Source organism: Rhinolophus ferrumequinum, chromosome X (genome assembly GCF_004115265.2).
Source record: "Rhinolophus ferrumequinum isolate MPI-CBG mRhiFer1 chromosome X, mRhiFer1_v1.p, whole genome shotgun sequence".
Classification (NCBI taxonomy): domain Eukaryota; kingdom Metazoa; phylum Chordata; class Mammalia; order Chiroptera; family Rhinolophidae; genus Rhinolophus; species Rhinolophus ferrumequinum.
In genome coordinates, this window is record NC_046284.1 from 44965616 (window position 1) to 44989881 (window position 24266).

The following is a 24266-nucleotide window of genomic DNA, read 5'->3' on the forward strand; positions in this document are numbered from 1 at the left end:
TTAACAGGACAATATACACAACACGAGATTCACCTTTGGAGCACAGGCAGAGGAGAAGAACGAAGTAGTGCAAGTCAAATATAAAGGACACATACTACATAAGATAACCCAGCAAGAACTAAGAACTCTAGGGGATCTACCTAATACATCGAAGCAAACACAGAGAGTCAGCCAGAATGGGGAAACAAAGAAACATGTCCCAAATAAAAGAACAGAAGAAACCTCCAGAAATGGAACCAAATGAAACAAAGGTAACCAACCTATCAGATACAGAGTTCAGAACCCTGATGATAAGAATGTTTAAGGAGCTTAGAGACAACATAAAGAAGGATGTAGAAATCATAATGAACAACCAGTTAGAACTAAAGAACACAATTACTGAAATAAAGAACTCACTTGAAGGAATTACCAGCAGGTTAGATGAAGCAGAGGATCGAATCAGTGACTTCGAAGACAAGTTAGCAGAGATCACCCAAACAGAACAACAGAAAGAAAAAAGAATAAAAAACAATGAAGATGGTTTAAGAGACCTCTGGGATAACATCAAGCGCATCATAGGAATACCAGAAGGTGAAGAGAGGAAGCAAGGGATCGAGAACTTATTTGAAGTAATAATGTCTGAAAACTTCCCTAACCTGATGAAGGAAACCAACAGACAAGCCCAGGAAGTGCAGAGAGTTCCAACCAGGATAAACCCAAACAGGCCCACACCAAGACACATTATAGTTAAAATGGCAAATGTTAAAGACAAAAAGAAAATCCTAACAGCAACAAGAGAAAGACAGAGGGTTACATACAAGGGAACTCCCATGAGACTATCAAATGAGTTTTCTAGAGAAACATTGAAGGCCAGGAGGGAGTGGCAGGGGATACTCAAAGTGATGGAAACCAAAGGCCTACAACCTAGATTGCTTTGTCCAGCAAGGCTATCATTTAAAGTTGATGGAGAGATAAAGAGCTTCCCAGAAAAGAATAAGTTAAAGGAATTTATTACCACCAAGCCAGCATTGCAAGAAATACTAAAAGGACTTCTGTAAATAGAAGAAAGATCAAAACAAGCTAACTACAAATTTAAAAATGGCAATAACTATGTACCTATCAATAATCACTTTAAAGGTAAACGGATTAAATGCTCCAATCAAGAGACATAGGGTGACTGAGTGGAGAAGAAAGCAAGACCCTTGTATATGCTGTATACAAGAGACTCACCTCAGATCAAAAGACACACACAGGCTGAAAGTGAAAGGTTGGAGTAAGATATTTCATGGAAATGGAAATGAGAAAAAGCTGGAGTTGCAATCCTTATATCTGACAAAATAGACTTTAAAATGAAGAACATATTAAAAGACAAACATGGGCACTATATAATAATAAAGGGATCGATCTGACAAGAGGACATAACCCTAGTAAACATCTATGCACCCAACATAGGAGCACCTTAATATATAAAACAGATATTGACTGACATAAAGACAGAGATCAACAGTAACACTATCATAGTAGGGGACTTCAATACACCTTTGACAACAAGGGACAGGTCTTCCAGACAGAAAATCAATATGGAAACAACGGCCTTAAATGACACATTGGACCAGTTGGATTTAATCGATAATTTCAGAGCATTTCACCCCAAAGCTGCAGAATACACGTTCTTCTCAAGCGCACATGGAACATTTTCCAAGATGACCATATGTTAGGCCACAAAACAAGTCTTGATAAATTTATGAAAATTGAAATCACACCAATTGTCTTCTCTGACCACACTGCTATGAAATTAGAAATGAACTACAGGAAAAAAACTGGAAGACACACCAATTCATGGAGGCTGAATAACTTATTACGAAATAATGAAAGGGTCAAGCAGGCGATCAAGGAAGAAATTAAAAGATATCTCGAGACAAACGAAAATGAAAACACGACGACCCAAAATCTATGGGATGACTCGAAAGCAGTCCTAAGAAGGAAATTTACAGCATTGCAGGCCTACCTAAAGAAACAAGAAACATCACTAATGAACAGTTGATCTTCACACTTAAGGGATCTGGAAAAAGAACAGCAAAATAAGCCCAAAGGAAGTACAGGAAGGAGATAATAAAGATCAGAGCGGAAATAAATGAAATAGAAACCAGAAAAACAATATAAAGATCAATGAATCCAAGAGTTGGTTCTTAGAGAAGATAAACAAAATTCACAAACCTTTAGCCAGACTCATTACAAAAAAAAGAGAGAGGACCCAAATTAATAAAATCAGAAATGAAAGAGGAGATGTGACAATGAACACCGTAGAAATACAAAAAGTTTTAAGAAGTTACTATGAGCAACTATATGCCAACCAATTTGACAATCTGGTAGAAATGGACAATTTTCTAGAGGCATACAACCTTCCAAGGCTAAGTCAAGAAGAAACAGAAAACCTGAATAGACTGATTACCACCAGGGAAATTGAATCAGTAATCAACAATCTCCCAACAAACAAAAGCCCTGGACCAGATGGCTTTTCAGGTGAATTCTACAAAACATTCAAAAAAGAATTATCACCTATTCTCCTCAAGCTCTTCCAAAAAATCCAGAAGGAGGGAAGGCTCCCAAACACCTTTTACGAAGCCACTAACACCCTGATCCCAAAATCAGACAAGGACACCACAAGAAAAGAAAACTACAGGCTGATATCTCTAGTGAACGTAGATGCAAAAATCCTCAACAAAATATTAGCGAACAGAATGCAGTAATACATTAAAAAGATCATACACCATGATCAAGTGGGATTCATCCCTGGTATGCCAGTGTGGTTCAACATCCGCAAATCAATTAATGTGATACACCACATTAACGAAATGAAAAATAAAATCACATGATCATATCGATAGATGCAGAAAAAGCATTTGACAAAATCCAGCAGCATTTATGATAAAAATCCTTAAGAAAGTGGGAATAGAGGGATCATATCTCAATATAATAAAGGCCATATATGATAAAACCACAGCTAACATCATACTCAATGGGGAAAAGGTAAAACCATTCCCCTTAAGATCAGAAACAAGGCAAGGTTGCCCACTTTCTGCACTTCTATTCAACATAGTGCTGGAAGTTCTAGCGACCGCAATCAGACAAGAAAAAGATAAAAGGCATCCAAATCGGTAAGGAGGAAGTAAAACTGTCATTCTATGCAGATGACATGATACTATATATAGAGAACCCTAAAGACTCCACCAAGAAACTATTAGAGCTGATAAGTGAATTTAGTAAAGTAGCAGGATACAAAATTAATATTCAGAAATCATTTGCATTTGTATACACCAATAATAAAACATCAGAAGGAGAAATTAAAAACACAATCCAATTTACAATTGCTTCAAAGACTATAAAATACCTGGGAATAAATTTAACCAAAGAAGTAAAAGATCTGTACTCAGAAAATTATAAGACACTGAAGAAAGAAATGAAAGAAGATACAAATAGATGGAAACACATACCATGTTCATGGATGGGCAAAACTAATATAGTTAAAATGTCCATAGTGCCTAAGGCAATATACATATTCAACGCAATTCCTATCAAATTACCAACGATGCTTTTCACAGAAATAGAACATATAATCCTAAAATTTATATGGGATCATAAAAGACCCCGGATAGCCACAGCAATCTTGAGAAATAAGAACAAAGTTGGAGGTATAACAATACCTGAATTCAAATTATACTACAAGGCTACAGTAATCAAAACAGCATGGTACTGGCATAAAAACAGACACATAGATCAATGGAACTGAAGAGAGAGTCCTGAAATAAATCCATGCCTGTATGGCCATTTAATCTATGCAATGGAAGCAAGAATGTACGGTGGGGTAAAGGCAGTCTATTCAATAAATGGTGATGGGAAACCTAGACAGACACATGCAAAAAAATGAAGCTGGACCACCTTCTTGCACCATATACAAAAATAAATTCAAAATGGCTTAAAGACTGAAATGTAAGATCTGAAACCATAAAATTCCTAGAAGAAAATATAGGAAGAAACTTCACAGACATTATCCGGAGTAAGATTTTTACTGATATATCCCCTCACAGGAGGGAAGTAAGAGAAAAAATAAACATGTGGCATTATGTCAAACTAAAAAGGTTTTTCACAGCAAAGGAAACCATTAATAAAACATAATGGGATGCTCCTGAATGGGAAAAGGTATTTGCCAATGATATATCTGATAAGGGTTAATATCACAAATCTATGAAAAACTCACTCAACTCAACTCCAAAAAAACAAACGACCCAATTAAAAAATGGGCAGAGGACGTGAAGAGACATTTTTCTAAAAAGGACATACAGATGGCAAACAGACATATGAAGAAGTGCTCAACCTCACAAACCATCAGTGAAATGCAAATAAAAACCACAATGAGATACCACCTCACCCCAGTCAAAATGGCTATCGTCAATAAATCAACAAACAAGTGCTGGCGCGGATGTGGAGAAAAGGGTACGCTTGTACACTGTTGGTGGCATTGCAGATTGTTGCAGCCACTATGGAAAACAGTATGGAGGTATCTCAAAAATCTGAAAATGGAACTACCCTATGATCCAGTAATTCCACTCCTAGGTATCCGGAGAAATCCAAAACTCTAATTCAAAAATCTCTGTGCACTCCTATGTTTATGGCAGCACTATACACAATAGCCAAGACATGGAAACAACCGAAATGCCCTTCGGTAGATGACTGGATTAAGAAACTGGTACATTTATACAATGGAGTATTACGCAGCCATAAAGAAGAAATTAATCTTACCATTTGCAACAACATGGATGGACCTAGGGAACATTATGTTAAGTGAAATAAGTCAGACAGAGAAAAACAAATACCATATGATCTCACTTTTATGTGGAATCTAAGGAAAAGAATAAGTGAATGAACTAATCAGAAACAGTTTTGGAGACATAGAGGAAAACTGAGGGTTTCTAGATGGGAGGCGGGGTGGGGATAAGAGGGAAGGTGAGGGGATTTGAAAACAGTGAGTAACCACAAAATGGCCACGGGGTTTTGAAAATTAATTTGGGGAATGTAATAAATAATGTTGTAAAGATTTTGTAGGGTATCCGATGGACACTTGTCCCATTTGGGAGACCACCTCAGAGATAAAGTACATTCCTGATCACTGCACTGTACAGCTGAAGCTGAACAATAATGAATGCCAACTATAATTTTGCACACACACACACACACACACACACACACACATATATATATATATATATGTATATACTTACAAGAAGTGGAGTATAGCATTAGGAATAGAGACAGTGGAAATGTAATGGCTCTGTGCGATGTCAGAGGATTAGTGGATGGGGGTAGGGGGGTTCACACAGTGTGAAGGATATAAATGATAAACGTCTAAGTATTACTTTGTCTTGTGCACCTGAAACTAATAATAAAGAGAAAACGAATAAACTCTACAGATCTTATTCAACATTGTGCCTATACAACATTGTCCCTATTGTTGACAAAATTGTACTGTACACTTAAAAATTTCTTAGATCTCATGGTAGTGTCCTTACCACATAAAATAAAATTTAAAAAAAAGAAAATAAATAACGAAATAGCAGCCCTAAATGACACATCAGATGAAATGGACATAATTGACATATATAGAGCACTTTATCCTAAAACATCAGACTATACATTTTTTTCTAGTGTACATGGAACATTCTGAAGGATTCACCATATATTGGGATGTAAAATCAGCCTCAGGAAATTTAAGAAGATTGAAATCATACCAAGCGTATTCTCTGATCACAAGGCTTTGAAATTGGATATCAACTGCAAAAAGAAAGCAGGAAAAAACACAAATACATGGAGATTAAACAACATACTTTTAAAGTACGACCAGGTCAAAGAAGTAATTAGAGGAGAGATCAAAGGATACATAGAAACAAATGACAATGAAAATACATCCTACCAAAATTTGGGGGATGCAGTGAAAGCAGTTTTAAGAGGGAAATTTATATCATTGCAGGCCTATCTCAAGAAACAAGAAAAATCCCTTATAAATAAATAACCTCATGTTACACCTTAAAGAACTAGAAAAAGAAGAACAAATGAAACCCCAGGTAAGCAGAAGAAAGGAAATAACAAAAATCAGAGCAGAACTAAATGAAATAGAGAAAAAAAAGACAATGGAAAAAAATTAATGTGACAAAGAGCTGGTTGTTTGAAAAGATTAACAAAATTGACAAACCCTTGGCTAGACTCACTAAGATAAAAAGAGAGAAGACACTAATTAACAAATTCAGAAATGAAAAAGGGGAAGTTGTCGCGGACACCACAGAAATACAAAGGATCATCCAAGAATACTATGAAGGACTATGTGCCACCAAATTCAATAACCTAGAAGAAATGGACAAGTTCTTAGAAACATATAGCCTTCATAGCCTGAACCATGAAGAACTGGAAAATCTAAACAGACTGATCACCAGTAAGGAAATTGAATCAGTCATCCAAAACCTTCCCAAAAACAAAAGTCCGGGACCAGATGGCTTCACTAGTGAATTCTACCAAACCTTCAAAGAGGATCTAATACCAATCCTGCTCAAACTCTTCCAAAAAACTGAAGAAGTGATAGTTAGTACTCCCTAACTCATTTTATGAGGCCAACATTACCCTGATACCAAAACCTGGTAAGGACAACACAAAAACAGAAAACTACAGACCAATATCTCTGATGAATACAGATGTAAAAATCCTAAACAAAATTCTAGCAAATCGAATACAACAATGCATTAAAAAGATTATTCATCACGACAAAGTGGGGTTCATCCTCGGGGCACAAGGATGGTTCAACATCCGCAAATCCATCAATGTGATACATCACATAAAATAAAAAAGAAAAATCATATGATTATATCAATTGATGCAGAAAGAGCTTTTGACAAGATACAACATCCATTTATGATTAAAACACTTAATGAAATAGGTCTAGAAGGAAAATACCTTAACATAATAAAGGCCATATATGACAAACCCTCAGCTAATCTCATAATTAATGGTGAAAAACTGAAGCCCTTTGCTCTACGTTCAGGAACACGACAGGGCTGTCCCCTATCACCTCTGCTTTTCAAAATAGTGTTGGAAGTCCTTGCCAGAGCAATCAGGCAAGAGAAAGAAATAAAAGGCATCCACATTGGGAATGAAGAAGTTAAATTATCACTCTTCGCAGATGACATGATGCTACATATAGAAAACTCTAAAAACTCCACCAAAAAGCTATTAGAAACAATCAACGAATACAGTAAAGTTGCCGGCTATAAAATCAACGGAGAAAAGTCCATTGCATTCCTATATACTAACAATGAAATCTCAGAAAAAGAAATATAAAAAACAATTCCTTTTGCAATTGCAGCAAAAATAATAAAATACCTAGGAATAAACTTAACCAAGGATTTGAAAGACCTATATGCTGAAAACGATAAGACATTTTTAAAAGAAATTGAAGAAGACACAAAGAAATGGAAAGACATTCCATGCTCACGGATTGGAAGAATCAACATAGTTAAAATGGCCATATTACCCATAGCAATATACAGATTTTAATGCAATCCCCATCAAAATCCCAATGGCATTTTTTTTTTTTAAAGATTTTATTGGGGAAGGCGAACAGGACTTTATTCGGGAACAGTGTGTACTTCCAGGATTTTTTACAAGTCCAGTTGTTGTCCTTTCAATGTTAGTTGTGAAGGGCGCAGTTCAGCTCCAGGTCCAGTTGCCGTTGTTAGTTGCAGGGGTCACAGCCCACCATCCCTTGCAGGAGTCGAACCGGCAACCTTGTGGTTGAGAGCCTGCGCTCCAACCGAGCCATCTGGGTGCTCAGCGGCAGCTCAGCTCACGTTGCCGTGTTCAATCTTAGTTGCAGGGTGTGGAGCCCACCATCCCTTGCGGGAGTCGAGAAGTCGAACCAGCAACCTTGTGGTTGAGAGCCCACTGGCCCATGTGGGAGTCGAACCGGCAGCCTTCGTCATTAAGAGCACGGAACTCCAACCACCTGAGCCACCGGGCCGGCCCCCAATGGCAGTTTCAAAAAATAAATAGAACAGAAAAGAGCAGATTTGTATGGAATCCCAAAATACCATAAGACCTGACAGAATAATCTGCATAGAAGAAAGCATAGGTGCTGAACATATGGGCCTTGGGTTCAGAGTGTTTTATGAATTTGACCTCAAAGGCAGGAAAAGTACAAGCAAAAATAATGCTTTTACTAAAAAGTAAAAGCAAAATAAATAAATAAATAAACGAATGTGACTATCTCAAACTAAATAGCTTCTGCACAGCAAAAGAAACCATCAACAAAATGAAGAGGCAACCATGATATTCGTGAACAGCACCTCTGATAAAGGGCTAATACACAAAATACATAAAGAACTCATACAACTCAATAACAAAAAACAAACAATCCAATTAAAAAATGGGCAGGGGACCTGAACAGACACTTCTCCTAGGAAGACATACAAATGGCCAACAGATATATGAAAAATTTTCAACTACACTAGCTATTAGGGAAATGCAAATCAAAACCACATCACACCAATGTTGGAATGGCTATTCTCAACAAGACGAGTAATAACAAGTGATGGAGAGGCTGTGGAGAAAACAGAACCCTCATATACTGATGGTGGGAATGTAAATTGGTACAGCCAGTATTGAAAACAGTATGGAGCTTCCTCAAAAAATTAAGAATAGAATTACCATATGATCCAGCAATCCCTCTTCTGGGCATCCACCCCCAAATTCTGAAAACATTTATCTATAAAGATATATGTACCCCCTCCGGTGGCTGGACGGCTCAGTTGGTTAGAGCGTGAGCTCTTAACAACGAGGTTGCCGGTTCGATTCCCACATGGGCCAGTGAGCTGCGCCCTCCACAGCTAGATTGAAGGACAACGACTTGACTTGGAGCTGATGGGCCCTGGAAAAAACACGTGTTCCCCAGTATTCCCCAATAAAATCTTTAAAAAAGAAAAAGATATACGTACCCCTATGTTCATTACAGCATTCATTATTCACGGTGGCCAAGACTTGAAAACAACTGAAGTGTCCTTCGATAGTCGATTGGATAAAGTAGATGTGGTGCATGTATACGATGGAATATCACTTGGCTATAAGAAAAGATGAAATAGTACCATTTGTGACAACATGGATGGATCTTGAGATTATCATGCCAAGCGAAATAAGTCAGATAGAAAAAGTCAAGAACCATATGATTTCACTCATATGTGGGATATAATACTGAAAGCAACAAACAAAACAAAATCTCATAGACCCAGACAATAGTTTAGTGGTTACCAGAGGGTAAGGGGAAGGAGGTGGTAAATGAGGGTAAAGGGGATCAAATTTATAGTGATGGAAGAAGAACTGACTCTGGGTGGTAAACACACAATTCAATATATAGATGATGTATATCAAAAATGTATACTTAAAACCTATATAATTTTACTAACCAATATCACTGTGGTAAATTTCATTAAAAAATGTGGTACACACAGTGGACTATTACTCAGCAATAAAAAAGAAATCTAGACATTTGTAACAACATGGATGGACCTTGAGGGTATTATGCTAAGTGAAATAAGTCAGACAGAAAAAAGACAAATATATGATCTCACTTATATGTGGAATCTAAAAATTGTTTTTTAAAATGAGCTCATAGATATAGAGAACAGATTGGTTGTGGGGGTGGAGGGTACTATGGGTAAAGGGGATCAAAAGGTATAAACTTCCCGTTATAAAATAGATAAGTCCTGGGGATGTAATGTACAGCATGGTGACTATAGTTAATAATACTGTATTGCATATTTGAAAGTTCCAAGGAGAGATCTTAAAAGTTCTCATCACAAGAAAAAAATTATAACCATATAAAATGACATATTAACGAGACTTACTATGATGATCATTTAACAATATATACAAACATTGAATCATAATGTTGCACATCTGAAACTAATATATTGTATGTCAATTATATCTTAATTAAAAAAAGGAAATATTTCAGGAAGGAAAGAAAGAAGGAAGGAAGGAAGGGAGGGAGAAAGGAAGGAAGGGAAGAAGGAGAAACTCTAGACATTGAAGGATGAGTAAAATTTGGATAACGTGGAAGGGTTATGAGTTTTTCAGGAAGAACAATATGAATAGAGTCAGATATTGTCATGGTGTTTGCCAGGCACAATTTGGAGAAAAGCTGAGGGGTCCAGAACTCTTCATGTTTTGAAACAGTGGGAAATTAGCAGGTCCCATATTGCCTTTTAAATATAATGCTGGATGAACCAAGAGCTACTGAAACATTATTGTCCCCAAACAAAGTAAAGATTAAAACAAACACATAGTAGTTGATGCAACTGGTCTTGATTTTTCTCTTAACATCTACTTTCACGTCAAGCTCTGCCTACCGACTGTGGGAACCAATTTCTCACTTGGTCTGAGTCCTAATTCCTTAATGTTTCCAGATCATCTTCTGGATCACAGACCCTCACTGAAACCCCTGGCACCTCTGAGACAAAGGAGGCTGGGCCATCCCTCATGACGTAGGGGAGGTGAACCGTCTTGTTTTCTTTACCTATATGTTTCAGATATTGCTTTTCACATGGAAAAAGGGTCCAAGTGGCTATCTTCTACTCAAAGGACCTCAAGTATCACATCCTCAGAAGCGTCTGTTCTGAGCTCTCTAAGGTTGAGTTAAATGCCCCTCTTCTGTGTCCCATAGCACTGTCTCTTATTAATGATGAAACAATCACTGCTGACATTATAGAGCATTTAATATGTTCAAGGCACTATGCTAAGTGCATTACAGGCATTATCTTATTCAATCCTTGCCATAGAAATCCTATAGTAAGCATTTTTATTATCATCTCCATTTTACAGAAGAGGGAACTAGAGCACAGAGAAGTTGAGTGACTGCTCAATGTCAGCTGGTAGATGGCCAAGGCAGAACTAAAACGCGTGTTTATCTAAGGCTGGAGCTGCTGCTCTTAAGCCCATGCTCTACAGTGTGCTTCTAATAGAGCCTTTACCACAAGGTGTTATAATGATCTTGTGTTATTTCCTATCCGGGTAGGAAGCAAGTCTCATCCGCATCCACGGAACCTAGAAAAACATTCTGAAACGAGGAGAAACGAAAACTTCCACCAGATGGCGCTGTGGGAATCCAACAGAAAAGTGCCCTTGGGACTATTTCTTTCCCACTCCTTTCCCACAGAATACCCCAAGTATCCACATTGTTTTCTTTCCCTTTCCAGAGAATGTTGAGTGGGTGGGAGAAACATTTTCAAGATAATGTTTAAGCATGAATTGACACAAATTGGACAATTTAATTTATGACCTTATGTTTTGGCCCCAAATCCTTTTAGATTCATGTATTTCTTTCAAAGATCTCAGAGTGGTTTTCAGACTCTTGTAACATTAAAAAGTTGGAAATAAAATCTGAATTGCCGAAAGCATTGAAGCAGGCTGTGCAGTGGAGTGGAAAGATTTCTAGACTGGGAAGCAGGAAACTTGGATTCTGATGGCTCTGCTATTGACTAATGGGGGACTTCAGGCAAGTCCCTTCTCTTTTCTGGACCTCTGAATCCTCAGCTGGAAAATAATGGGGTCAGATAAATCTTGCAACACAGAGGCTGTTTGTTTGTTTTTCTGCTAGCATATGTACAAAGGACATCATACCGCAGCATTATAGCATGGTGGTAATAAAGATTATGGACTCTGGTTCAAGTCTCAGCTGGGCCACCTACAAGCTACTTCACTTTGGGCAAATTACTTAACCTCTCTGGGCCTCAGTTTCCACAATTGTATAATGGGAATGATATTGTACCTATTACTTCACAGGGTTCTTGCAAGGATTAAGTGAGATAATGCTTATAAAGTACTTAACACAGTGCTTGGCACGCATAATTTTCAGTAAAAGCTATTATCACATACAGCTGACTCATATTTTAGCTTTATCTAGAGTTTGGATGTACATTTAGTAGTCAGCAAAATAGGGGGCAGGTTTGAAGTAATAATCCACAAACAGGCTTGGCCCTTTTATAAGTATAAGGGTAAGTATTTCACAGTACGAGACAAGACTAAATATGCAATTGAAGCAGAAAGTTGCAAAAGTAACCATAAACAGTTGCAATTCTCAGACATAGCTGGTGGGAGTATAAAAAGATACAACCACTTTGGGAAAAAGGCAGCTTCTTATAAAACTAAACTATGATGCAGCATTCCCACTCCTAGATATTTACCCAAGAAAGAGGAAAACATATATCCACAAAAGGATCTATATGAGAATATTCATAGCAACTTTATTCTTAATAGCCACTGAATGTCTATTGGTAGGAGAATGGATAATGGGTAAATGGATAAGGGATGAACAAACTGTGGTATGGTCATACAATGGGGTATTACTCAGCAATAAAAAGGAACAAAGTACTAATACTTGCAATGACATGGATGGTTCTCAAAAACATCAGACTGAGGAAAAGAAGTCTTATATAAAAGAGTTAATACTATATGATTCCATTTATATGAAGTTTTATAACTGGCAATACTAATTAATTTTGGAAAAATAATTCAGGAACAGTGGTGGTTGTCTCTGGGGGTGAAGGGAGGGGATTACCCGGAAGAGACAAGAGGAAACTTTCTTGAATTGTGATTAATGTTTTATATCTTAGTAGGGGTTTAAGTTACACAGTTACATTTGTCAAAACTCAGCAAATGTACAATTTATCTTTGTGTTTTTTTTTTAATTTTATTTTTTAAATTTATTGGGGTGACAATTGTTAGTAAAATTACATAGATTTCAGGTGTGCAATTCTGTATCACATCATCCATAAATTACACTGTGTGTTCACCACCCAGAGTCAGTTCCCCTTTTGTGGTTTTCATTGTACACATATTTTTCCTCAAAAGGAAAAAAAAAGAATAATAATCAAATATTGAGGTCTAATTAAGGATAGGTGTGTGGAAGGTGCTTAGGAGTGAAATGAACTGATGTCTGCAGCTTCAAGAAGAAGAGAAAAAAGACAATTGGTAGATAGATGGAGAGATGGATAGGTGAGGGATGGATAAAGCCAGTACAGGAAAACATTAGTGGTAGAGTCTAGCTAGTGAGTAATAAGTGTCCACTGTAAAATTCTTCCAACTTTGCCTTATGCTTGACATTTTGCATAATAAACTTTTTTGAGAAAAAAAGTAACCACAAAGCTCAACATCTTGCACAGAACAAATACTTTTTCAAACTTGAAACTATTGGAGGAAGGCAGACCTCAGACCTAGGTAAATATTTCCTGAGCACTTACTGTATACCAGGCACTGTGCCAAGCTAGGTGAGGGATACAAAGATGAAGAGCACAGCATTTGCCCTTAAAGGGAATGTAGGAACCATCTGACAAGCACACATATCACTGTTATCCTATGCTGTGGGGTTGCTAAGGAGAGTGAAATTTCATCTAGTTGAAAGTGTCTTAATTGTTCTCACCACAGAAAAGAAATGATAATTATGTGAAATGATAGAGGTGTTAGCTAATGCTATGGTGATAATCATACTTCAATATATGGGGGTGCGAAAAAAATGTATACAAGTGGACACTTTTTTGTTTTTTTAAAAATATTTATTATTATTAGTTTCAGATGTACAAAATGTAATAGACATTATACCGCTCACAAAGTGATGACCCCTCTCCCCCAATCTACTACAGTTCTGACAGCCGTTACATTTCCACTGTCTCTATTCCTTATGCTGTACTCCACTTCTTGTGAATATATATATGTGTATATATATGTGTGTGTGTATATATATATATATATATATATATATATATATATATAAAATTATAGTTGACATTCATTATTATTCAGCTTCAGCTTCAGGTGTACACTGCAGTGGTCAGGCATCTACACTGTCCATGAAGTGGTCTGCCTAATTAGACAAGTGTCCATTGGATACCCTACAAAATCTTTACAACATTATTGACTGTATTCCCCAAATTGATTTTTGCATCCCCGTGGCAATCTTGTGGTTACCGATGGTGCTTTCTAATCCTCTCACCTTTTTCCTCATCCCCACCCCCCCATCTACCAACCCTCAGATTTTCCTCTATATCTCTGAGACTGCTTCTGATTAGTTTGTTCCTTTATTCTATTGTTTAGATTCCACATACAAGTGAGATCATATGGTAGTTGTCTTTCTCTGTCTGACTTATTTCACTTAGCATAATGTTCTCTAGGTCCATCCATATCATTGCAAATGGTAAGATTTCATTCTTCTTTATGGCTGCATGATATTCCATTGTATAAATGTACCACAGTTTCTTAATCCAGTCATCTACCAATGGGCATTTCAGTTGTTTCTATATCTTGGCTATTGTGAATAGCACTGCAATAAACATACAGGTGTATACATTTTTTTGAATTAGTGTTTTGGATTTCTCTGGATAGATACCTAAGAGTGGAATTGATGGGTCATAAGGTAGTTCTATTTCCAGTTTTTTGAGATACCTCCATACTGATTTCCACAATGGATGCACCAATCAGCAATCCCACCAACAGTGCATGAGGGATCCCTTTTCTCCACATCCGCGCCAGCACTTGTTTTTGTTTGATTTATTGATGATAGCCATTCTGACTGGGGTGAGGTGGTATCTCATTGTGTTTTTTATTTGCATTTCTCTAATGATTAGTTAGGTTGAGCATTTTTTCACATGTCTGTTTGCCATCTGTATGTCCTCTTTAGAAAAATGTCTCTTCAAGTCCTCTGCCCATTTTTTAATTGGGTTATTTGGGTTTTTTTGGTGTTGAGTTGAATGAGTTTTTTTTTTTATATATATATATAAATTTTGGATGTTAACCCCTTATCAGATATATCATTGACAAATATCTTCTCCCATTCAGTAGGATGCCTTTTTGTTTTATTGATGGTTTCCTTTCCTGTCAAAAACCTTTTCAGTTTGACGTAATCCCATATGTTTAGTTTTTTCTCTTACTTCCCTTGCCCGAGAGGATATATCAGTAAAATTATTACTCAGGGCAATGTCTGTAAACTTTCTTCCTATATTTTCTTCTAGGAGTTTTATGGTTTCAGATCTTACATTTAAGTCTTTAATTCATTTTGAATTTATTCTTGTATATGGTGTAAGGAGGTGGTCCAGATTCATTTTTTTGCATGTGTCTGTCCAGGTTTCCCAACACCATTTATTGAATAGTCTCTACCCCACCATAAATGCTTTCTTCCATTGTCGTAGGTTAAATGACCATATAGGCATGGATTTACTTCTGGGCTCTCTGTTCTGTTCCATTGATCTATGTTTCTGTTTTTATGCCAGTACCATGCTGTTTTGATTATTATAGCCTTGTAGTATAATTTGATGTCAGGTATCATGATACCTCCCACTTTGTTCTTATTTCTCAAGATTGCTGAGGCTATCTGGGGTCTTTTATGGTTCCATATAAATTTTAGGATTATATGTTCTATTTCTGTGAAAAATGTCTTTGGTGGTTTGATAGGAATTGCGTTGAATCTGTATATAGCCATAGGCAGTATGGACATTTTAAGTATATTAATTCTTCCTATCCATGAGGATGGTATGTGTTTCCACCTATTTCTATTTTTAATTTCTCTCTTCAGTGTCTTATAATTTTTTGAGTACAGGTCTTTTACTTCTTTCGTTAAATTTATTCCTAGGTATTTTATAGTCTTTGAAGCAATTATAAATGGGACTGTTTTCTTTATTTCTCCTTCTGATAGTTTATTATTGGTATATACAAATGCAACTGATTTCTGAATGTTAACTTTGTATCCTGCTACTTTACTAAATTCATTTATCAGTTCTAGTAGTTTTTTGGTGCAGAGTTTGGGGTGCTCTATTTATAGTATCATGTCATCTGCATATAATGACAATTTTATTTCCTCCTTACCAATTTGGATACCTTTTATTTCTTTTTCTTGTCTGTTTACTGTGGCTAGAACTTTCAGAACTATGTTGAGTAGAAGTGGAGAAAGTGGGCAACCTTGCCTTGTTCCTGATCTTAAGGGGAATGGTTTTAGCTTTTCCCCATTGAGTATGATGTTAGCTTGGGTTTATCATATATGGCCTTTATTATGTTGAGATATGGTCCCTCTATTTCCATTTTCTTACAAGCTTTTATCATAAATGGCTGCTGGATTTTGTCAAATGCTTTTTCTGCATCTATTGATATGATCATATGATTTTTATTTTTCATTTTGTTAATATGGTGTGCCACATTAATTGATTTGCAGATGTTGAACCAACCTTGCATATCAGGAATGAATCCCATTTGATCATGGTGTATGATCTTTTTAATGTATTGCTGAATTCTATTCGCTAATATTTTGTTGAGGATTTTTGCATCTATGTTCATTAGGGATATTGGCCTGTAGTTTTCTTTTTTTGTGGTGTCCTTGTCTGATTTGGGGATCAGGGTGATGGTGGCCTCGTAAAAAGTGTTTGGGAGCCTTCCCTCCTTCTGGATTTTTTGGAATAGTTTGAAGAGAATAGGTGATAATTCTTTTTTGAATGTTTTGTAAAATTCACCTGTAATGCCATCTGGTCCAGGGCTTTTGTTTGTTGGGAGCTTGTTGGTTACTGATTCAATTTCCCTGGTAGTAATCAGTGTATTCAGGTTTTCCATTTCTTCTTGAGTTAGCCTTGGAAAGTTGTATGCTTCTAGGAAATTATCCGTTTCTTCCAGATTATCTAATTTGTTGGTGTATAGTTGCTTATAGTAATTTCTTAAATTTTGTTTTTGTATTTCTGTGGTGTCTGTTGTCAACAAGTGGACACTTTGGTCAATGTTGCTCAAGCAGTAGTTTGCCATAATCAGAAGTGTCTGGACGTTGATAGTAACCACTTTGAGCACCTCTTGTAACTGCAGAAGTCAAACGTGACTTGTATTCTTCTTTTGTTATCAGTATATAATGAGTATTACAATTTTAATACAGTTTTCCGTTCTTAAAGTGTGTATACTTTTTTAGGCACCCCCTGTATAAATGTATCATATCAACACATTGTACACCTCAAACTTACACAATGCTATATGTCAATTATGTCTCAATAAGAAAACAATAATTTGTAAAAAAAAAAAAAAGACAAGAAAAGAAAAGAAAGGAAAAGAAAAGTGTCACTGAAGACATGCTGTGTAGTTACTGCTAGAAATATAACTGGAAGGCATCTTTAAGCGAGATCACAGAATATCTTGAAGGCCACACTAAGGTGATAATTTGGCAACCCAGTGGGGCCCATCCATTCAAGAATTGTGAGCCAACAAGTAACATCCTGAGGAAATTGCTGGGAGAAAGGGGCAGCTGCAATACATATCATACTATCATTGCTTTAGAGGGATTGTGAGGCAAGGGAGCTTTTCACATAACTGCAATGAGCACAGATAGTAAGTGGAAGCTTCCATAGGGAAGAGGGAGGTTCAGAATAACTCAGAAAGAGATAAGATCTTGGGTTCATTTTCTGGGACATAGGAAGCTGTTTAGTCTTTGCCCCTCTCCTACTTCTTGCCCCATGATGTTGTGGCTTTGTAAAGCTATACTTGTTTCCAGACAGCATCTATTCTGATTATTTGTTAGTTCATTCTGACTGGTCCGTGCGCAAGACATACTGCTCTTAAAATCTTTATATCAACTTTACCCATCTCATAGGGTTGTTGTAAGGTTAATTAATGCAATGTATGTAATACGAGGTCTGACAATTAAGTTTGCAAACTTGTTGCAATGATGTTGCTAACCTATTTTGATATCATAGGGATTCTTCATAATGAATTTGTACCAACTGGACAAACAGTTAACCAAGTTTACTATTTGGAAGTGTTGGAAAGGCTGTGTGAAAAAGATGACCAGAACTTAGATGACCAGAACTTTTTGCCAACAATTCATGGCTCTTGCACCACGACAATGCACCAGCTCACATGGCACTGTCTTCGCCAGTAAACAAGTAACTGTATTGGAACACCCTCCCTACTCACCTGATCTGGCCCCCAATGGCTTCTTTCTTTACCTGAAAATAAAGGAAATATTAAAAGGAATATATTTTGATGACATTCAAGACATCAAGGGTAATACAATGAGAGCTCTGATGAGCATTCCAGACAAAGAGTTCCAAAATTGCTTTGAAGGGTGGACTAGGTGCTGGCATCAGTGCATAGCTTCCTAAGGGGAGTACTTCGAAGATGACCATAATGATATTCAGCAATGAGGTATGTAGCACATTTTCTAGGATGAGTTCGCAAACTTAATCGTCAGCCCTTGTATGCCTAACACATGCTAGGCATTTGCTAAATGAGATCAGAGACCATATTTGATGCTTCAGTATGTGGTCTAGATATAGGGTGACCTCAGTACAAGTCCACCAAGACCCCCCAAAAGTCTCTAAAATAGGTACTTGAAGCCCCTGCAGTCCATTTCAACCCACAAATATTGTATCTTTATCAAACCGCAGTCCTCCCAAAATACTGCACATATTCCCATGGAACAACTGAGAAGCCTCAGTTGGACCCAGCAACTGTCCCATTTATTCTTCTGCTTCTTTTGAGAATGGTTCTACTGTGGTGGCTGTGGCAGGCTGCACCCTCGGGGTGGTGCTATTAGGAGCAGGTAGGGTGGGTTGCAACAACAGTGAGCTCAGACTACTTGGGATCTTCCTTTTTCAAAAAAGGCTTTGGACTCTAGTGCTTAAACCTTGGATCCAGGGTCAAAATTCTCTCAAAACCAGAATTCTGGCTGGCCTCCCTACCCACTGCTCATCCAGCTCCAGATCCTGGCACTTCCTTCTTTCCTCAATTCACAAAGAAGTAACCGTGAGAGTTATGAAACCACAGACATTTCACCAATGTGACTTGTTCACTTATTGTGTCTCTAGGACGCAGCACAGTGACTTGCACAGTGTAACATGCAATAAATATTTGTTGAATGAATGAATGTCAGTCTGTAGTTGATACTTCATGAAACCTCTTTCCTCCCGTCCCTCAGAGCCCACTGTGGCTTTGCCAGCGTCCTGGACTCCAACAATGCTTACCATCTGTGCCCGTCCTTTGGCAACTAACCAAACTCAACTCAGTTCAATTTCCATGGAGCTGCACTATTGGCAGGAAGCACTCACAGTCTCAAGGAATGGCGAATGCATTTCCTAGCCCATGGCGCCGCAATTGTACTTTGAAAACAACCTTGGCATGGAACAGAACTTTTCCCAAGACATTTTAAAAGTGTAAATACACGATTATAAATTACTTCCCTTTGTCAACACACTTGATTACCATTCAGGAAATAAGTGAATTCTGGATGATGGATAAACAGATGATTACTTGAACGGTGTGGGGCAGGTGTAGAAGGGGGTTGGAAGGGTGGGGAGGAAGAAGACCCAATCTTTGCCTGATGGGTTTGCAGTTTCATTAAGTGTGGTGGGGTAATGAGGGTTGGCATCTCAGCCATTTATGACAGGCCTGGTACTGGGATTTGAAGGGATGTCCAGCAGACCCTTGCTTGAAAAGAAGGCCAGAATCCCCCACACACACCTGTTTTTCTTTTTTTCCTGAGGATTGGGCCTTTTTAAAATTTATGACTGTTTTCCCTTTCTGTTTCTACCTTCTTCCACACATCTCCCACTCCCCATGCCCGTCTTCTATAAATTAGTAATGTACTTTCTTTCTGGTAATTATTTCTTTTAATGGAATTAAAGTTAGCCTTGTACGTGTTCATTAAAACATTATTTTTAGTAGCAAGAACCCAGAAATAACCAAAAATCTAATAATAAGAGCTAATTTAAATATATAATGGTTGATCCATAATCCGGAATACTGTGTAAACAATAAAATGATGTTATAAAAATAGTAATTGACAGACAAAATTCACAATATACCATTAAGTGAAAAAGATAGGCTACAAAACAATGTTTGAGCTCTGTGTATATGCATGCAGCACATGTATGCAGTATTGGTAATTTTTTTCTTGGTGTTTTTCTGTGTTTTATAAATTTTCTGCATTGAATGCTGCAGTCTGAGTTGGGGCACTACCAGGAGGGATGCATTATAAAGAGTCTGAGAGCATAAACAGGTATCAAGCACGGCTTCCTTCAGTCAGTTAATTTTGAGGAAGGCAAAAGGCACAGAGCATTGGAGAGGAACTCCGGGAATATGCTGCTTTTCAAGTGCAAAAGGGAGGAGATGGTGTCTATTGGCGGTGAGGACTTAAGGCCCACCATAGAAGATGGTATTCCATTAAAGAAGCAATGGGGAGCAACTCTGGGTTCCTGAACAAAGGGGTGAACTGATGGAAGTGGTGTTGGAGGAGAATTATTCTAGCCATAGCAGAGTGGATTGGGTTGTAGGCAGAGAGATCTGCCAGTAGACTCTCAGTTTGCATATTTTGACCTGAGGTAATGAGAGCCTGGGTTAAGCTTGTGGTAATAAAACCAGAAAGGAGGGAGCAGCTGGATCTGAAAGATGTTACCAAGGAAAAATCAGACCTAAAGATTCAAATTTGGCTAAATATATGGCAGGTGTTAAGGAGAACCATGTAAGGAGACACTTTCCAAGGATATGAATATTAAAGGAGATATAGCTGAGGATTGAGTCTTTGAGGATTCCAATAGTTAATGGGAGGAGGAAAGAAGAAGAGCCAGCAAAGGAGACAGAGAACGATGGGTCAGAGAGATAAGAAGAGAAATTTGTGAATACAATGCCATGATAGTCCAGGGCAGGAGAGGTACAGGAAAGAGTGGGTGGTTTATGGTATCAAATTCATCCTTGAGATCAAAGATGCAAACTGAGCAGAGACCCTTGAATTTGGCCAGGGAGTTGTTACTGAACTTACTTAGAAAGGTGTTTTCGCAGAAGTGCTGGACTCCAGAAGGTTTCAGGAAAGGGAGAGGTGGGGAAATAGAGGCAGCTCATGGATACTACCCATGTAATAAGAGTAATGTGTTGTGATTATTTTTATGCTACAGTGAAGGGGCTTCTTCCTCCCCCTGCTCCCCCAAAAAGCCTTGAGATTTATGGGCATGTTTTAACAGATAAGAGGAGGTGTTTATTAGCTTAACAGTACTGTCCCTAAGTTGGTACTGCTTTGAGGATTTCCTAGCTTTGTCTTCTGGCATTTGTCATGCCAAGTCATTTTAACAATTCTTCCCCGAGCCCCTCTGAAGCCAGAATATTGAGGCAAGGTGATTAGGAAGGAGCCAGTGGTCACGGTCACGTAGACTGTGTCTGAGAACTGTATAGAGGTTGTTAAGCAAGGAAAGCTCTGTTTGAGACCCTGGATATTGTTAGTTTGTGCCAATCACACCCCAGCAACTGAAAGTTGTAGCTCCTGAGAAGATGGTCGGCAGAGGCAACAGAAAACCTTCCTTTTTAAACCGTGCCACCTGCAGATTGGATGGCCCCTGGACCGAGTGGTCTTGAACAGGCAGCTTGATTTTCAAGAGGTACATAAGGGCATATACTTTTCTTTCATTTCTTCTATTCTTTCTTGGCAACCACTTACACCCAGACCTGGCCAGCACTACCTCATTATTTTTTGCCTACTCACTGTCCACAAATCAACACTTTGAGCACTTTTTCTTTATGTAGCCCAGCCTGTTTCCAGTTCGACATACTGTGGATTGATCTTTGTCTTAGTGCCTTGTTTTCCCCTAAAAGAAGATGCCCTATGAGAAAAAAATGGCTGCCCCATAAGCTAGCAGGCCCTAGATCTCTTACCAAACTCTTGAGAGGCACAGAGCTGTGATGGCCTAACTAGATGGGGGAAGGAGGGCATGTTTTCTAGAACTGTACCTTTCAGACCCTGAGACATCTAGAAAGTATGGTTAAAGGGCCTTTTTAATGTCTCCGCTCCTTTTAATGGAAGAAGTTGGTTTCATTTCTAGAAAGATGGCTTACCCAGGGGAAATGGGGTCACACCATGAATGGTAGACTCACATGCTAAGATGTGTGGGCACCTCTAAAACTATGAAGGGAGATCAGAGCAGAATTACTTCCAAGGAGGCTGGTACATTATCAGAAACCTTTCTGGAAGACTGGGGAGTCCTACTCTGCTTTGGTCTTCTTGTTAGTGCCTAACCATTCGGTCACCAAATTTGGTCTCAACATCTTCTGAATAAGATGCTCTCCTCAGGCCAGAGGAAGGAATGAGGGCTAAAAAGATAGGCCAAGGTCCTTGTCTATGAGAGTAATTGCCGAAAGATGAGGATAAGCAATCTCAGCTGCTGCTTTGCTGAAGAGCTGATGGAACCCTGGAGCAGGGCCTGCCTTGGGGGGCCAAATACTGTATCTGGGCCAAAGCCAGGCCTGTAGGGCAGGTGGCCAGAACTTGGAAGGAATTCTCTTCCGCAGCCCAGGGTCCAGGCTTGGCCCCAGCAAAGTGCCTGGCCAGCCTCTGCTGCCTGGGGCCTCGCGCATTCCGAGCCCCCGCCCCCTCCGCCCCTCGCCCGGCCTCGCTCCCTCCCTGTCCCCTTTTCCTCCTTCCACCAGCTGTCCCCTTTTCCCGGAGCGGCGAGACAGCGGGAGCCTGGGAAGAGGCGGCCTGGGGCGGGAGGGGGCGTGGTGGGGAAAGGGAGGAGGGACAGGGGTGCGGGGATAAGGAGGCCCAGGCGGCGGGCTCCACCAGCCACTGCGCCGCCCGCCCGAGAGCTGGGTGCCACCGCCGTCGCTCTCTTCCTTCCCCTCGCTCAGAGGGAAAGGTCAGCAGCGTCCTGGAGCCTCCTTGTCACTCTCCAACAGTCATGAACTGCAGTGAGAGCCAGCGGCTGCGAAACCTCCTGAGCCGCCTGCTGCTCGAGCTGCACCACCGGGGCAACGCCAGTGGCCTGGGCGCCGGCCCCGGCCCGAGCATGGGCATGGGGGTTGTGCCTGACCCCTTCGTGGGCCGCGAGGTGACCAGCGCCAAGGGCGACGACGCCTATCTCTACATCCTGCTCATCATGATCTTCTACGCTTGCCTGGCCGGAGGCCTCATCCTGGCCTACACCCGCTCCCGCAAGCTCGTCCAGGCCAAGGAGGACCCGTCCCAGTCCTGCGCTGAGCACCAGTGGGCCGCGGGAGGCGCCCTGGCCGCCGCCGACGCCGAGACTGCCACCGGCTCGCCGGCTGAGGGCCGCCGCCAGTTCACCCCCGGGAGACTGCCCTCCCTCACCCAGGGCACTGAAGGGGTGTAGAAGCGCAGCCCCAGCTCACTTGCTCGTGCCCTCCTCACCTCGCTTATCCCTGGGCGCTGCTCCGCCTTTTCCTTTCCTCTCCTTCCAGGGTTAGCCTCACCTGCGGCCCAGACCGTTATGAGAGGCCAGGAGACCTACCCACTGCTGGCCAGTTTTCCCCTCCTCTCCCTCCTCTCTCCTATCCCTCCACCCACCTCACCCCCCATCCCACCCCCCATCCCACACATCCAAATGCACTAAACTGCCTCTGCTCTCTTGTCTTCAGACAGCCCTGACACCACGCTCCAGCCCTCTGGGAACTGAATCCAACACGTCCAACAGTTGGCATTGAACTGAAGCAATGAAGTCTATCAGAACTCTGGGCCGTCTAACTGGCGGCTGCTCCAGAGGCTGCCAGGGACTGCTCGCTCTGCAGAGCAATGGGTTTGCCATCACTGCCAGGCCAGCTGCAGCAGCTCCAGGTTCCTGTTGCGGTAGGGACAGAGACAAAGAAAATGAAGAGACCTCAGACATCATTTCCCTCCCTCCCTCTTTCAGCAGGGAGCTAGCAGGACAGTAGGACCAGTCTGTGGAATAGAATGGACTCAATGGGGACTGAAGTGGGAGGGGGCACAAAGGGGAGGGAAAGACCTATGACCCCAACTGTATGGTGTTCTTGAATCTAGTTGTCACCCAAAGGTAACTTGCGTGATTTTTAGTAGCTTTGCCATCCATCTTTTGCCATGGGTAATCATTGCTGGGTATATCACCCTAATACCTCCAAATGTCTCTCCTATATTGATTCAGTTGTTATGGCAGCTGTCTGCTTCATCTATGGAACATGAAGCTCAGATATCCCTTGCTCTGTAACCTGGGGAATGACAGAGGCAGGTAATAAAGGTTGTTTAAACAACAACTTAAGACTCTTCTCTCAAAGATCCCAGGCTTGAAACCCAGTACTATATGGAGAAGGACTATTTTTTGCTTTTAGAAATGATGTTTAGATTTGGGGGTTGGATTGTGGTGATATTTATATCTACATATCTAGTTCCAATAGAATATATGTGATCGTAGGTGAAGAAAAGTCATATATGGCTAAATGGG

General features: G+C 39.7%; 1 protein-coding gene across 1 annotated transcript; it reads left to right on the plus strand.

Annotated features, from left to right (window-relative positions):
• Positions 1-22595: 22595 nt before the first annotated feature.
• KCNE5 (potassium voltage-gated channel subfamily E regulatory subunit 5) lies at positions 22596-24048 on the plus strand. Its single transcript, XM_033112116.1, has one exon. The coding sequence runs from the start codon at positions 22752-22754 to the stop codon at positions 23181-23183; it is 432 nt and encodes a 143-aa protein (XP_032968007.1). The 5' UTR covers positions 22596-22751; the 3' UTR covers positions 23184-24048.
• The last annotated feature ends 218 nt before the right edge of the window (positions 24049-24266 follow it).

What these genes read in the sequence shown, in the direction of transcription:
- KCNE5 (XM_033112116.1), top strand. Translation starts at nt 22,752, where the DNA reads ATGAACTGCAGTGAGAGCCAGCGGCTGCGAAACCTCCTGAGCCGCCTG.